General features: G+C 45.6%; 1 protein-coding gene across 1 annotated transcript in view; it reads left to right on the top strand.

Moving 5' to 3' along the window:
- The first annotated feature begins 756 nt into the window (after positions 1 to 756).
- SCD5 (stearoyl-CoA desaturase 5) overlaps positions 757 to 17,221 on the top strand; it is a 39,968-nt gene continuing 23,503 nt past the window's right edge. Inside the window, exon 1 of the mRNA XM_056855167.1 lies at positions 757 to 973. Within this exon, the coding sequence (XP_056711145.1) occupies positions 757 to 973 (217 nt within the window). The remainder of the gene's footprint in view (positions 974 to 17,221) is intronic.

Here is a 17,221-nt window from a genome sequence, read left to right as displayed (position 1 = left end):
GACTAATTTTGGGGACCCCCAGCGTCTGATTAGTAAAGGCCTTTTGGTAAGCGCAGGTGGATGAGAAACAGCTATTCATTTGCAAAGCTAGTGTCAGCAGAGTTGATGGCGGTGTGCTCAAGAAGGATTATTGGGTGGCAGCGTCCAGAGGAAGCCCAGTTTCCCGGCATAGGCTAGAGGCCTTGCCCGAGAGTAAACCCCAGCTGCCCCGAAACCTCACAGCTCAAGTCTACGTTCCCTTTGTTGGATGAAGAAGCATATATAATAAATTTCCTATCTGGCCAATATGTGGCCACAGTGGCCAGCGATGCTGTAACTCTCCCCCTCTCTGCCTCTCTTCCCTCCCTCCTCCTCTCTCCCTTTTAAGAGCACCGCATGCAATTCTGATTGGCTGTAGCTATGCAGGTCTTTTCTCTCATTCTCTTTCTTCCCCCCACCCCATCTTTTTTTTCCATCCTCTGTTGCTGTGCGGAGTTTGGCTCTGCCTCGCCAGCAGCAGCAGCATGCATGAGACACCAGCAACAGATGCTGGACTCTGGAACCCGCGTCCATAGACCCTGCTCCAAAAGCATCCTCCAACCCAGAAGATCAGAAAGCAGCGGGGGAAGAGAGAGGGAGGAAAAGGACAACCAGATATCTGAACCCCTTCCAGGCAAACAGCAACAATAGCCTTTGATCAGCTCATAAAAGAGAGAATCCCTCCGGCTGGCTCTGGCAGCCTCCCATCGCTCGCCCGGAGCTGGTCCCCTTTCAGCCATGTCAAACCCAGGAGCTGACAGCGCGATGGATGGAGAGAGGAAAATGCCTGCCTTCGATGGGAGAGAAGAAGGCTCGGCAGACCAAAGCGAAGGGAAAGTTGGACGGCCGCAAGAAATCGTCTGGAGGAACGTCGTCCTGATGGCCCTGCTCCACGCCTCCGCCGTGTATTCCCTGGTCCTCATACCCAGGAGCCACATCTTCACCCTCATCTGGGGTAAGGGGTTCAGTTTGGTACCCCAGTGGTTGGAGATGACGAGGGTGTCACACTCTCAAAGGAGAAAAAGTCATCTGTAATACAGGGGTTGGTCTTGAGTCTCTGCCTGATCCCCAGAGGATTCATCCGATTAGTACCGGGCCTAGTTGGGGTCAGCTTTCTTTTCGTAGAGAACCAGTTTGTCTCTACAGAAGTAAAACAGTCACTTCTGTTTCTGCTCAAGGAATTTCCTGCCATTTTGAGGTATGCATGCGAGATCAGTGAAGCCAGAATAGACATTTGTGTCCTCGGTATTGTGTCCTTAGGTCAGTCGGGATCACCATTTTGCTCTTAAAAACCATCGTTTTGCTTTTAAATGGGCGAGAGCATGGAAGCCAGGGGGAACCCACCCTTTAATCACCTTAATGGTTTGGAATTAAAAAAAAACACCAACGCTTTAAAACGATTGCTGTTTGCTGATCTTGTGAACACCCACTTTTGACAATGCCCTAGTATGTGCTAGAAGATGCATATTTTAGCCCTAAAAGGTGGCGAAACACCGACAGCCTCTCTCACAATTATCATCTGAAATTGGTGTGCGCATGTTGGGCGTAAATATATGCCTAAATGTATTATGTGGAGGGAGGGATCAATACAAAAAATACAATCTCCCTGATTCTAAAGTCACTTACGGGGGTGGGGGGGTTCCCATTGATTTGAATGAATTTTGTAAAAGTAATATGAGTTTGGGATGGGGTGATTTAATTACTGCCTTCGCGTGGCTGGTCTTATAAGAGACGTCTTCGTTTTAACTCTGTTGCGCTGGTGCGGCTGGCTTACTTTCAAATTCATTTCTGAATGGAAGCACGAATAAGCCCTCAATGAAATAATCCAGGACAGGAATGGAAATGTCGGTCAATTGCAGCTCTTGAAGCCATCAGGAAAATTGCTAAGCACTGACGTTTTTGCTGGATTAGGCCGGCACAGTCCTAAAGAGTCTCCCATTCATTTCCTGCTGCTACTGTAGATTCTGTTTCTGATTTCTGAATGCTATTTGGTTTGCGACATTAGGCTTGTCCATTTGTGTTAACGCTCAAAGTCAGGGCTAATCTTGGAAACCACTTTCCCCACCAGGATTCCTTTCCTTAGATGTGACACTCCCCTTCCATCTGCAGTCTGGGAAGCGCGCCTCTGAGCATGCTGAGAGTGCTTTCCCCCTTGCCACTTACAGTACATGCATGTAAGATTATTATTTTAATAAATTATCTCTGTTAAAGCCCGTGACACTTTGTAGATTTAACATAAACAAGAGGACAGATCTCGATAATCCCTTCAGGTTGGGGGGGGGATAAAGAAAGAGAGGTTCAGGATAGTAAATTCAGTTGCGCACTCTTAGTTGATGGTGGTGAAGACTGGTGGATTTAAGTTGAAGGCATCAAGGGAAAGGGCCCTGATGGGCAAAAGAGGTCTGGGAGAAAGAAGCAAGCAGGTTTTTAAGCCTGAGCAATCTGACTGTTGACTGATCGGACACAGCCCAGCGTCACTTCTGTGTGACACTAAACTGTTTTGGAGGTCATGAATTTGTAGGATCGTCATAAGTCAGAAACGCCTTGAAGGCACTTTACACAGTCTGTGGTCACTATGGTCTCTGTATAACTGTTCACCATGCATTGCTGGCTTATTGATGCTATGACCCCTGCCTGCCCTCTCTTCCGCCCTGGGTTTCCCCATTTACACCTTGCCTTTGTTAACCTGCACCTCCAGGTTTCCCTTGGGCTCAATTACTCTGCAACTGCAGTACTGGCGATGGCTGTCCCAGGATCTCTTTGTTTCTCTTGCCCAGACCTCCTTCCCTGCTCACACTCGAGTGGCTCAATCTAGGAAGGACTAAGGTGACACATGATATTTCTGAACGCATCCATTGGATCTTGGGCTTCCCATATAGTTTTGAGGCTGTGCTCTCCTCCTCTATTTTACACTAGTTTGGGAATGCTCATACGGCTTTTTTTTTTTTAATTGTTCCAACCCACATAGCAATGGCCTGTTGGTTTGTGACTTTTTCACTTTGGTTTCATAAGAACATAAGAAAAGCCATGCTGGATCAGACCAAGGCCCATCAAGTCCAGCAGTCTGTTCATACAGGGGCCAACCAGGTGCCTCCAGGAAGCCCCCAAACAAGACGACTGCAGCAGCACCATCCTGCTTTTGTTCCAAAACACCTAATATGATAGGCATGCTCCTCTGATCCTGGAGAGAATAGGTGTGCATCATGACTAGTATCCATTTTAACTGGTAGTCATGAATGCCCCTCTCCTCCATGAACATGTCCACTCCCCTCTGAAAGCCTTCCAAGTTGGCAGCCATCACCACATCCTGGGGCAGGGAGTTCCACAATTTCACTATGTGTTGTGTGAAGAAATACATCCTTTTATCTGTTTTCAGCAGATGACCCCACGTTCTAGGATTATGAGAGAGGGAGAAAAACTTCTCCCTGTCCACTCTCTCCATACTGTGCATAGTTTTATAGACCTCTATCACGACTCCCCTTTTGGTAATTTAATTGGTTATTTGAAGGCTGTGCAACCCCTACTCTTCAATCTTTGATGCTGAAATGCATTCCTAATACTTATTAAAAAGGAAGCAAGAAACATTAATTCTCTTTTTCAGCAAAACTATCCTCCCACTCTAGGGCATTGTGTAGGCTGGATATTGGGTTTTCATTTTCCCATGGGAAGAAGACTATCACATAAAAAGACAATGTGGGTGGGGGATATGTTTGCTGATCAGCAGGCTAAGCCCTAATAAATTAGGGATGCCGCCCTCCAGGTGGGACCTGGGGACATTCTGGAGGACACTGATTCATAGGGTCACCATGAGTTGGAAGCGACTTGAGGGCACTCAACACACACAGAGAGACAATGCTGTATCAGATCGAAATCTATCTTGTCCTGTGCTTAGTTTCCAGCACTGGTCAGCCAGATTTGTCTGGGCGCTTGCAAGTATACATTGGAGAAGTCCACTCCTTCTCCTCCATCCCCCCCATTTTGTCACCAGTGCCTGATATTCTGAAGTACATTTCTTCTGAACGTGGGAGTTCCATGTCACTGCCATGGTGAATAGCTGCTGACAGATCTATCCTCCAAGATTTTGTCAGTGTTTTTAAAAGAGCCAAGTTAGTGGTCATCACACCATGTTGTGATCACTGTGATGACTAGGGTTGCCAGCTCCAGGTTAGGAAATACGTGGAGATTTGGGGAGTGGAGCCTGAGGAGGGCGGGGTCTGGAGAGGGGAGGGACAGGGTGGGTCCCTCTTTGCAACCAGCCAGAGGTTTTGGGGTGGAGCCTGAGGAGGGCAGGGTTTGGAAGGGGGAGGGACTTCAATGCCATGGAGTCCAATGGCCAAAGCAGCCATTTTCTCCAGGGGAACCGATCACGGTCCCCTGGAGATCAGTTGTAATAGCAGGAGATCACCAGCCACCACCTGGAGCGTGGCACTCCTATCCATCACAGAGGAGCCCTCATCCCGATAAACGCACATGCGCGGGACCCTCCGTGCGGAAATTCGAAACTAAAATGTGATTGGCTCCCCAATTTTTAAAAGCGGTGTGCGCGCCAGCGCCTCTCTTGCGGTTAGCGTGGTGTGTCTTGGAGACTAGTCGGGTGGCACAACCTTTGTTGATTTGTTATGGATCCCACCGGGCTCCTCGCTTCGATGCATCTCATGCTCTAGTGATGACCCCCGACTCGACACATGACTAACCTGCATTTTAAAACCGTCCAGACTCCAAGGGGCTAAAGTTAACTTGTCCATCTTGGTATATATGTCCCTGTGTCTGTAGCCAAGGTAACCAAAACCTTTCCCTCCTGCAATTCCACAGCGTAACAGCTCATCAGCCTTGTTGCCAGGTGGAGGGGAATTGAAATTCTCTCCTTTCTGTTAATTTAAATCAGACTTAATTAGGTGGGGAATGGAAACCTCATGTTCTATTAGCTTCCCTGATTGACTTTTCACAAGCCTTGCCTCTAGTAGTCTGTCTCTCTGACATTTATGTTATCGATCGGTTTCCATCACCACCTCTGGAACCCCTTGACACAATACCGAAGGTTGTTTTGTTTGCTTTAGGCAGGCCTTTCTATTTGTTCTCTTGGATGACTATGTAATGGTTATGTGGAGCCCAGGGTTGACGTGTTGGGTTGCCAACTCCAGGTTGGGTAATACTTGGGGATTTGGGGGGGGCGGAGCCTGAGGAAGGTGGGGTTTGGGGAGAGGAGGGACTTCAATGCCATAGAGGCTAATAGCCAAAGCGGCCGTTTTCTCCAGGTGAACTGATCTCTATCAGCTGGAGATCAGTTGTAATAACAGGAGATCTTCAGCCATCACCTGGAAGTTGGCAGCCCTATTGATGTGGCTGGAACCCTCTTGAAATAGCCTCATCAAGGTTGTTCTGAAATGGGACAGGTAACTGCAGTCCAGTGTGGTGTAGTGGTTAAGAGTGGTACTTTGGAGCGGTGGACTCTAATCTGGAGATCCGGGTTTGATTCCCCACTCCTCCACATGAGCGGTGGATGCTAATCTGGTGAACTGGGTTGCTTCCCCCACTCCTACACATGAAGCCAGCTGGGTGACCTTGGGCTAGTCACACTCTCTCAGCCCCACAGGGTGTCTGTTGTGGGGAGGGGAAAAGAAGGTGATTGTAAGTTGGTTTGACTTTTCCTTAAGTGGCAGAGAAAGTCGGCATATAAAAACCAACTCTTCTTCCTCCTCCTAAACAGAGTTGTTGTTGGTGGAAAGTGCAGTCAAGTCATAGCTGACTTATGGTGACCCCATAGGGTTTTCAAAGCAAGAGGTGGTTTGCCATTGCCTGCCTCTGCGTAGCAACCCTGAACTTCCTTGGTGTCCTGCCATCCGAGTACTAACCAGGGCCGACCCTTCTTAGCTTGGGAGATCTGACGAGATTGGGCTAGCCTGAGGACAGTTAGACCTTTCTAAATCCTTTGAAGTCAATGTAGCACTGTAAAGCATGCATTTGCCTTGTTCCCGTTATAACACTACAAAGAGACCTTGCTTTTTATGTTTAGAATTCTAAGTGGTGAATTCCTAATAATAAACCTGATCTTTATCTGTTGCATTAATCTGCTTCTCAATTAAAATCCCTAGTGTTTACCTATTCTTAAAGACTTTACGTGGGCTACTACTGGTAAACAGAATTTTTTCCCCTCTATGACAAGCTGCGTCACCTCCAAATGCCTGGAGGGCAGAAAGAAAAGTATTTTGTTAAGGTTTACTTATTTAGAGCCTCTTTGGGGATATTGCATCGATTACTATATTTTTTTGAGTTTTTAAATCATTAAGCAAGAAACCAGCTAATGGTAAAAGTCTAGATGGTTGGTAATAGCCCCTGCTGGATGTTTTCCTTCCCACAGAAGTGAATTCCATAAAGTAATTATGCATCGCATAAAATACCCTCTTTCGAGAAATACCTTCTTTTGTCTTGACCCTACTGCCAATCACCTTCATCACTGAGTGACCCTATATTCAAGTATCATAAGGGAAGGAGGATAATTTTTCTCTTCAAATGATCTCCTTTTAAAAAAATGTTTAATAGCTTAGGTCCTGCTAATTTCTATTAGATGAAAGAGATCTTTTAAACCCTTTTTATTGATTTTTTTAAATTAAAAAAAAATACAAGTGAGCAAACAAGGAAACCAAATTGATAACCATATAAACGGAGTAACAAATGTTTAAGATCAAAACAAGATTCATACATTACAATGTAGCGTAAAGCACATGACAAAGAATCAGTGCTTTAAAATAATTTGGTTATTTACTGGGTAGAGCTGCATTTGAACATGATCTGTCAGCATAAGGCAGATGGCCACAAAGTTTCTGGCTAAGCACTTAGATCAGGGGTCTCCAATGTGTAGGGTTGCCAACTATAGTTTTCTGCTATTTTGGGTTTTGCTAACTAACTATATCGCAGGCTAACTGTATATTTGTCCAACCTCCAGGTACTAGCTGGAGGACTCCTGCTATTATAACTGATCTCCAGTCAATAGAGATCAGTTCACTTGGAGAAAATGGCTCCTTTGGCAATTGGACTTTATGGCATTGAAGCCCCTCCCCTCCCCCAAACCCCGCCCTCCTCAGGCTCCGCCCCAAAAATCTCCAGGTATTTCCCAACCCAAAGCTGGCAACCCTACCAATGTGGTGCTCTTGGTCGCCGTGGTGTCCCCTGACACCTTTTCTTGTACTCGCCAAGTGTTTTTAGGAAGCGGGTGGTGCCAGGTAGAGTTTTTGCCCAGCAAGGATTCTCTAATTGACTATTGGAGATAGGATTGGCTGCACAGTTGTTGTTTTTTAATGTTGCTTTGGCAGCAGCTGCCACCACAGCAAAAGGATCTGCCCTGTGTTGATATGCCTGTAGTAGACACACCGGGTGAAAATTGCCCCAAATGCGCAGGACAATTCACACACCCGAACAAAGGATTGCAATGACGTTTATAACTTCTGGTCAGGGGTGTTACAAAATACGTAATATAGTGCGTAGAGACCCAAAGACCCAATGATGGATACATTTGGATTAGCAGATCCTATCCATGTGGTTTTGAGGCGTGGATTTAGGTGGCCGTAGGATCTCTAATGGAGAAACGAAACTTCACATTCTTATCTGACACTCCTAAATCACTGCCTTGGGCCTCATTAGGGTGGCTAGCTGTACCAGGCCTGGGCAAGGATGATCTCACTGGCACCTATTCGTAGCGGATGCCAGTTTATGCTAACTCAGTGATCACACAGGAGTGAATAGGAACCAAAGAATCATACTTGACCCCTTTATACATGGGGTATTGCCATTATATATGTGTGCAGAATATGGTATTGTGCTAGATGCTAACCCTTATGCCCCGGGCTTAGCATCTTTATAAGTGTGAGTATGCGGACTGAGTATAAAAGCATACATTTCCAATAATAATGAAGATTACAGGCATTACAGTGTTACTGAAGTTAAGCTCCTAAAGCAACCATTTTGTGGCAGCCATTGTGTTGCTGCACCCACCGTGGTGGGCCAGAATTGTAAATGGGTCAAGCAGGCTCAGAAAAAGGCTGGGGACCCCTGACTGAGACGTTCCGCTTCAGTTCGACAGCCTGTCCCTGATGAATGAGATGGCCCCGTAGCTATCCGTACCAAGATTTAGTAGTTGTTTTATAGCTGTTTCCACGTGGGCTGCTGTTGAAAGACAAGAAATAAGTTCCGTGTGTTTTCTTCACTCTCTGAAGTGAAATTGCCCGGTATCGCTGTGCCTGAGTCCTTATAGATCACTTTACCTGTTTATATTTATATAATTTGAACACCCTCTCCAAGATTCATGACCTCAACCACCTGAGGTAGATGAAAGCCCTGGACGAAGAGAACCACGTTTTTCATTTTCTTCAGGCCATCCTCTTCCATTTTTCGACTCCCTCCCCCAATAGGAACTGTTGGTTAAATTCCTCTTCGAAGACAAAAATATTTGCTATTCTCGGCGTTCTCTGCATGTCTTTCTCTCTGCTGAGTATACACCTACATTTTTTTTTATTTTTGGAAGTTTTTTTCTTTCTTTGTCTGGAAGGGCTAACACATTTTATCTGTAAAAGAGCTGATAGATAAGAGCGTCAGGATGTGAACATGAGGAGTAACATGCAAGGCCATCTTTTCTTGCAAATGGAAGGAAATATCTTTGGGAAGACAGTTTCCACAATTGCCACCATTCAAGTCTGTGTAATCCACTGTGAAAGAAAGAAACTGTATATAGTGGGTCTGAACTGGTAGCTGTATGAAAGGGCAACTATTGTGAGATTCACAGACGTATAAGTTGCATTCAAGCAACTAGAGGCTCCACAATTGATCTTTGGTTTTTTGCACCTATTCTTGCTCTAAGGTTGTCAACCTCCAGGTACTAGCTGGAGTTCTTCTATTACAACTGATCTCCAACTGATAGAGGTCAGTTCACCTGGAGAAAATGGCAGCTTTGGCAATTGGACTCTAGGGCACTGAAGTCCCTCCCCTCCCCAAACCCCACCTTCTGCAGGTTCCGCCCCAAAAATCTCCAGGTATTTTCCAACCCAGAGCTGGCAACTCTACAGGTAAGGCTTGGAGATCTCCTGGAATCAAATGTGATCTCCAGATTATAGAGATCAGTCCCCCTGTAGAAGATGGTTGCTTTGGAGGGTAGAATCTATGGCATTATAACCCACAGAGCTCCTTCCCTCTTCAAACCCTTCCTTCTCCAGGCTCCATTCCTGAATCACCAGAAATTTCCCAATACAGAACTGGCAACCTTATCAGGCATGCGAACAAGTTCAACCACAAATTAGGCAAAGAACATGAGGAAAAGTCTCAAAAGTCCCGGTGTGGATTGAATATTGAACACGCTGAGGTCAGCAATAATTTGTGCTTCGCCTCTCAAGCCCTGGACAGCATACTGTGTCTTCCAAGAAGAGCCTGGAGATCTCTCAGAACTGGAACCAATCTCCAGGCAACAGGGATCAGTTCTCCTGGAGAAAATGGCTGCTTGGGGGATGGAGTCTATGCCATTACACCCCACTGAGTTCCCACACTCCCCAAATCCCTCCCTCCCCAGGATCCACCCCCCTTTCCCAACCCAGAGTTAGCCACCCTATCTGGAGGGTGAGATTAGGGGTTGAGAGAAGAAGAAGAGTTAGTTTTCATATGCCGACTTTCTCTACCACTTAAGGAAGAATCAAACCGGCTTACAATCACCTTCCCTTTCTCTCCCCACAACAGACACCCTGTGAGGTGGGGTGGGACTGAGAGAGCTCTAAGAGAGCTGTGACTCGCCCAAGGTCACCCAGCTGGCTTCATGTGTAGGGGTGGGGAAACCAACCTGGTTCACCAGAATAGCATCCGCCGTTCATGTGGAGAAGCGGGGAATGAAACCTGGTTCACCAGATCAGAGTCCACCGCTCCAAACCACCGCTCTTAACCACTACACCACGCTGCCCTCCCCCATTTCTTGCAGGCATTTAGCTCATTGTAATAAAATGCCCCCCTGATTTGAATAGGAAATGCTCTTCCCTATGCAATTCAGGCATTCAGAAGGAAGGTATCAGTAGCTTTAGAGCATCTGTTTTGTTCACTCTCCTTTGGCTCCTCTCCTCTGTAGAGTCCAGCTCTATGATGATATCTGGGCAGGCGTCCAGGCTGAGAAGATGCCTCTTCCATCTCCCTTGTCTCACATAGTCCAGCTTGCCAGTTCAGCCCATAAATTGACACAAAATGCCGGCCAGACAAGCCGGTTGCTCTTCTCTGCCCTCCCACCCCAGTCTCGGCATGAGATACTTCCATTCAATGATGTATATGACTTCTTGGAGGAGTTCCCCAGACGATGATTGTAAAAGATACAGTAAAACTTCTACAGGAGAAGCATCCAAACCTTTGCTGTCTATTCATCAGTAAGATGTAGCTGGTGGTATATGAATGTCCCAGAGAGGTCACTGTGATCTAGGGTTCGATTGTGGCTAAAAGGCAGACACCCAAAGTGTGAAATGGATCCATTGATGCGTTTTGCTATCATTCGGACTCCCACAGGTGAGGACCAGGAAAGGGAGGTGGTTTGGATGGGGTAAATGGCACGCTCTAAGCACTCCCTCAGTTTGTCCACTCTAATTCTTTTTTAAAAACTGCACCGAGGCTCTGTTTGTTTATTGGGGTTTTTTTATTTTTCCTCTCCCCCTTTCCTCCAATGAGCTTCAAAAATGGAATACGTGGTCGCCTCCCCTCACAACAAACCTGTGAGGTGGGCCAGGCTGAGAGAAGGCAATTAGCCCAGGGTCAACCAGTGAGCTTCATGGCTGAGGAGGGATTTGAATCCTGGCGCTCCCTTGTAGGGTTGCCAGCCTCCATGTGGGGCCTGGAGATCTCCCAGAATTACTGGGAGATCTGCAGACCACAGCGATCCGTTCCTCTGGTTGAAATGGCAACTTCAGAGGGCAGACTTTATGGTATTATACTTTGCTTGGGTCCCTCCCCAGGCTCTACCCCCAAATCTCTAAGGATTTCCCAACCAGAAGTTGGCAACCCCTTGAATGCTTTAACTGCTGAGTCTAGGGTTGCCAGCTCCAGGTTGGGAAATACCTGGAGATTTTGGAGCCTGAGGAGGGAAGGGTTTGGAGAGGGGAGGGACTTCAATGCCATAGAGTCGAATTGTCAAAGTGGCCATTTTCTCCAGGTGAACTGGAGATCAGTTGTGACATTGGGAGATCTCCAGGTAGTGCCTAGTTGAGCCACATAGTCAATGTTACACAAGTGTACGGGTAACGTGTAGTTAGTTACCAAGAGTGAGTTTTGAGGTTTGGAACGGGGTGTCTCTAATTCCCATTTTTGTCGGCCACGGACTCATTAGGTGATGTTAGACAAGTCACCATCTTTCAGCTTCATACTATGGTCACCACTATCAGGTTGGGAAATATCTGGAGATTTTGGGGGCGGAGTAGGGTTGCCAACTGCCAGGTAGTAGCAGGAGATCTCCTGCTGATTCAACTGGATCTCCAGCCAATAGAGATCAGATCACTGGTTTTTACAGTGGCTGGTATGACTGTTTCTAAAATCTTTCTGACATTTACTAAAGGCCTACCATACCAAGTAGTAAAGTTGCCAACTTCCAGGTGGTGCCTGGAGATCTCCCACTATTACAACTGATCTCCAGGTGACAGTGATCAGTTCACCTGGAGAAAATGGCCGCTTTGGCAATTGAACTCTATGGCATTGAAACCCCTCCCCTCCCCAAACCCCGCCCTGCTCAGGCTCCACCCCAAAAACTTCCCGCTGGTGGCAAAGAGGGACCTGGCAACCCTAGGGCGGAACCTGAGGAGGGGCGGGACTTCAGTGGGGTATAATGCCATACAGTCCACCTTCCAAAGCAGCCATTTTCTCCAGGTGAACTGATCTCTGTCACCTGGAGATCAACTGTAATCCCAGGAGAGCTCCAGCCATTGCATGGAGGTTGGCAACCCTATCTTGGTCACCCTTATAGAGGAGCAGAGATTACTGATGTAATGTAACACACTTGAACAAGACTAGATTAACACTAAACTAGCAGTATTATCTTTCAGTAGCTGTGGTATAAAGCCTGCAGGTCTTTGTCCCAGGCAATGTAGCAACCCAAGGTTTGTTTTGCTTTGAATGCACAGATTGTAAGCGAGGTTTTTCTCTCTCTCGTACCTTATGAAAGCTCATCTGACACAATGGAAGTGCAGAAGCAGCATTTGTCAAGGGACATTAACGCTGTTTAATATGCAAATTGGTTTTCAAAAGTGGATGCTGTATATCCTCTCTTTCATTTTACTGCGGGGAGGGAGGGTGCACAGGAGAAACAGCATACTGCGTCCCTTCTGGTCAGAGACTGGATTTAAATTGTTATTGTTCAGCCCAGTTGGATGATAAGATGTGTTTCCACTGAACCACACTGATGGTTTTTACAGTGGCTGGTATGACTGTTTCTAAAATCTTTCTGACATTTACTAAAGGCCTGCCATACCAAGTAGTAGGGTTGCCAACTTCCAGGTGGTGGCTGGAGATCTCCCACTATTACAGCTGATCTCCCACCGATAGAGATCACTTCACCTGGAGAAAATGGCCGCTTTGGCAATTGGACTCTATGGCATTGAAGTCCCTTCCCTCTCCAAACCCCTCCCTCCTCAGACTCTACCTCCAAATTCTCCAGGTATTTCCCAACCAGGAGCTGGCAACCCTGCCAAGTAGCCTCAGTAAATAACTTAGGTTTCATCCTCCACATGAACACATGAAGCTGCTAGCGTGGTGTAGTGGTTATGAGCGGAGGTTTGGAGTGGTGGAGTCTGATCTGGAGAACCGGGTTTGATTCCCCACTCCTCCACAGGAGCGGCGGAGGCTAATCTGGTGAACTGGATTTGTTTCCCCACTCCTACACATGAAGCCAGCTGGGTGACCTTGGGCTAATCACAGAGCTTTCTCAACCCCACCTACCTCGCAGGGTGTCTGTTGTGGGGAGGGGAGGAGAAGGGAAGGTGATTGTAAGCCAGTTTGATTGTTCCTTAAATGGTAGAGAAAGTTGGCATATAAAAACCAAGTCTTCTTCTTCTTCTTATACTAAATCAGAGACCATTGATCTACTTAGGCTGGCCCAGCTCTCCAGTGTCTCAGGTGGAGGACTTTTAGATTACCTACTACCTGACCCTTTAAGCTGAAGATGCCAGGGATTGAACCTGGGGCCTTCAACATGCCAAGCAGATAGTCTACCCCTAAACCACATTCCCTCTACTTCTATAATATATCAGTGCAGGATGACCATCTCTCATATCTGATTTGTAAATATATTGATACCAACCTCACAATACAAACCTTTCCCATCTATATTGTTTAAATCTCAAGTCCTACCAGGTGTCCCTGCCAAATGAACAAATTTCATTCATATTTCCATCCCTTATTATATAAGGATGACATTTACCAGTAAGATTAGGGCAACAATTCAAGTATATTAGACTCATTAAATTATATAAACGACCAAGGAAGAACCTAGTCTGGAATGTACCAATTGTTTTTTTCCCCTGAGAATACAATTGTGTCTGTTACTTGCAGTTTTTCATAGTATAAGACCCTCTTTGGACTAAAGCATACTTGGGGGGCGCGGGTTTGATGCTTCTTTTCTACTGTTGGAAGGTTGTAGGAATGCTGCTGATTCTTCAGCTCTAACACAGCAGGCTCATGTATCATATCGATCATTACAGACTAGATTGCTTTATGCCTACACAATACACTTGAAGGTTAAGGACTGAAGCACCCCAGCCCATCGCAAAGTGTCCTAGGGTCATTTATGCATGGGAGTTTTACCTGACGTTCGTTGCTCACTGGACCCACTCTTTCCTGTTGGGAATCTATGCATTGGAGTCTCCAAGCTCAAATCAAGTCCCTGCCCCTTTAAATGCTGCTTTGTAATTGGCTTGCTTGTAGTGCTTACTGTGAGAAAATTCCGCACCCCAACCCAGTTGCCACATAAAAAAGCCTTTTTAGAACTACAACAAAAGGAGCAATCTGAAAGGGGGGGAGAGAAATCCAAGCCTCGGTTTTAAAAAACCTTTCTTCTGCTCAGAAGAAGCATGAAGTATTTGAATGCCCACCTCTGGACATGCTGCTTTGTAATTGGCTGTGAGCGAAACCAAGCTTGAGTGCCCGCACTTTGCCTTATGCACGGGGATATCACGTGAGTGAAACTACCCATACATAAACGACCCATGATAGTCAGACCTCATCTGGAGACCTGTATCCAGAATCTCAGCCCCACCTACCAGGATACTGAAAGTGAAGTTTTTCCTGGTGAGGAAAGATCAATAACTTTTTGCATGCGTTTTCAGACTTCATTGGGACTTGGCAATCCTTGCCTTAAAAGAGTTTCTGAACTTCACAAACAAATGTTGGGAAAATAGTTTAATAATATGTAATGTGCCAGAACAAATGGTGTATGTATGTTTTATTCTCATTTGTTTAACTTTAGATTGCTAATCTCATTGTCCTGAGTGAAAATCAGCCTAGAGAAGACTCTGCATGAGAGCAGCCCATCTGACTGAGAGGATCACAGCTGAGTAGGGCTGCCAGCTCCAGGGTGGGAAATTCCTAGAGATTTGGGGGTGGAGCCTGGGAAGGGTGGGGTTTGGGGAATAGAGGGACTTCAGCAGGGTCTAATGCCATAGAGTCCACCCTCCTAAGCAGCCATTTTCTCCAGGGGAATTGTTCTCCACAGTATGGAGATTGATTGTAATTCCAGGACATCCCCAGGCCACAGCTAAAAGCTGGCAACCCTAGAGTTGAATCAGAGATACCCTTGCCTAACTCATGGCAAAACATTTAATCTAATGTGGCATTAAAGTCAGTTGTCTTAGAAGGGTGCAGCTCAGTTTAGAAACTATACTTCAAATGAGCTGCACGGCTGAGTGGGTATTTGAACCCAGGTATCCCGAGTTTGACTCTTGCCCCTTTGGCCAATGTGTGCCAACTCTCAGAGTTATGCACACCCAGGGCTGTTGTATACACTCACAATTGGATCGGGCTGTTGTATTGTCTCTTTCTTTTAGAACATTCAAGACCATTAAAGCATTTAAAGTAAACATATACTCCAAATGGGAACCTACCTGAAACCGATGCAGAAAAACCTCAAGTGCTCTGCGATATCATCTTTCCACTCAGCCGGGTGCTGGCTTTTATGTGAAAAGACAATAGTGCTTCTGTTCTTTGATCCCCCTTGCAGACGATTATTCTGTTTCAGCAGCTTGGTGTAATTTATCTTGGATCGACATTCTCAGCGGGTATTGAGCTCCATATGAAAAGGCTGCTGCTTCCATTTTTATTTAATGAGATCCGATTCTTTAGATTTTTTTTTAACTCTTGAAGGAGAAAGGTCTGCAGGCAGAGAGGCTCTGTGTTTGCTTTGATATTAATTAAGTTTGCTTTGATAATAATTAACGATAGTTTTCATATACAAAATTATGAATAGCACTAAACATAGGGTTGCCATCCTCCAGGTACTGAGAGAACAAAGTAGACACCACTGTAAGAGGGAGCTGCCTGAACCTCCATTTCGCAGCAGATGCATGCAGTTGAGTTTTGTTTCACACACCGGCAAGCTATTTAACTACTAGGAAATTTTGCTATGGGAATCGCCACACTTTGAATCCTTACCCTGAGTGGGAGGAGGTTTGCTCTGTACCCTTTGAGGGACAATTAAAAGTTACCTACATTATATCTATGGAATATGTAGAAAGTTATGCAGGAGATTGATTGTAAGTATTTTATATTTATTATGTGTAAAATTCAGGTGCAATATAGGTTGATTACCATTATACAATTTTTAATATAGGAAGGACTGAGGAAGAATTGCCTTATAAGCTAAGAATTTGAAACGGCCGTATCCTCCACAAATGGCTGGCTTATCACCTGATATTTGTCTTCAATAAGAAGATTTTGTACTCACAATTGAGACAACTATGTCAAACAACTTCTGTACATATGTATATATGGACTTTTGTGGGTTTTGTTGTTCATTTTGTCTTGTATTGTCTTGAATCATATGTGGTAGCTTATAAAGAATTTTGCACTTTGTTTAAATTGGCTTCGCTCCTGTACTGATTTCCAAATCCTCCAGGTACTAGCTGGAGATTTCCTCCTATTATAACTGATCTCCAGCCGAAAGAGATCAGTTCCCCTGGAGAAAATGGCCACTTTGGTAATTGGACTCTATGGCAACCTTAACTAAACAGTACAGGAAGCTGGTTTCAGGCCACAATGTGATTATGCCTCTGGAAATCTGCATCTTTGGCTAGCTCACTGGTTCTTTACTTGGTTTGCTGGCAGTGTTGCCAGGTCCCTCTTCGCCACCAGCAGTTTTTTGGAGCAGAGCCTGAAGAGGGCGGGGTTTGGAGCGGGGGAAGACTTCAGTGTCATAGAATCCAATTGCCAAAGCGGCCATTTTCTCCAGGTGAACTGATCTCTATTGGCTGGAGTTCAGTTGTAATAACTGGAGATCTCCAGCTAGTACCTGGAGGCTAAATGCAAACAAATACCTATGCTGTAATAGAACTGGCTAATGGAAAATGACAGCACGAAGGGCTCCTATGAAATATTATGTTACTTGTGGATGTTTGCATGTCAATATAGTAATTAATATAGTGTATTATGTTTATTTGATGAATTTAAGAATATAAGTTTTTGCATAAATTGAAAAAAGTATTGGACAGTGTGTTCTTTCACAGGAGCCCTTTGTGCTGTCATTTTCCATTGGCCAGTACCTGGAGGCTGGCAACCCTATTGCCAGGTCCCTCTTCACCACCGACAGGAGATTTTTGGGGTGGAGCCTGAGGAGGGTGGGGTTTGGGGAGGGGAGGGACATCAATGCCATAGAGTTCAGTTGCCACAGTGGCCATTTTCTCCAGGTGATCTCTATCGACTGGAGATCAGTTGTAATAGCAGGAGATCTCCAGCTACTACCTGGAGGTTGGCAACCCTATTTGCTGTGTCATAAACATTTCAATGTTAGAATACAATTTTTTTCTGGAATGTTATGGGGCATCTTAAAACTGGCATAGTTTGGGGTCTTAATCCCACCCTGGCTGGACTTTGCAATGGCGGGGAATCCTCTGCTTCCTCTTTCTGTACATTCACTATCATGAGAAGATTTAATTACAAGCATACCGGAGATATTGCGGGTAGACTGTATGGCATTATATCCCATTGAAGTCCCTCC

Source organism: Euleptes europaea, chromosome 9 (assembly GCF_029931775.1).
Source record: "Euleptes europaea isolate rEulEur1 chromosome 9, rEulEur1.hap1, whole genome shotgun sequence".
Classification (NCBI taxonomy): Eukaryota; Metazoa; Chordata; class Lepidosauria; order Squamata; family Sphaerodactylidae; genus Euleptes; species Euleptes europaea.
Note: the sequence above shows the minus strand (reverse complement) of the source record. Positions and strands in the feature narration are given on the sequence as shown.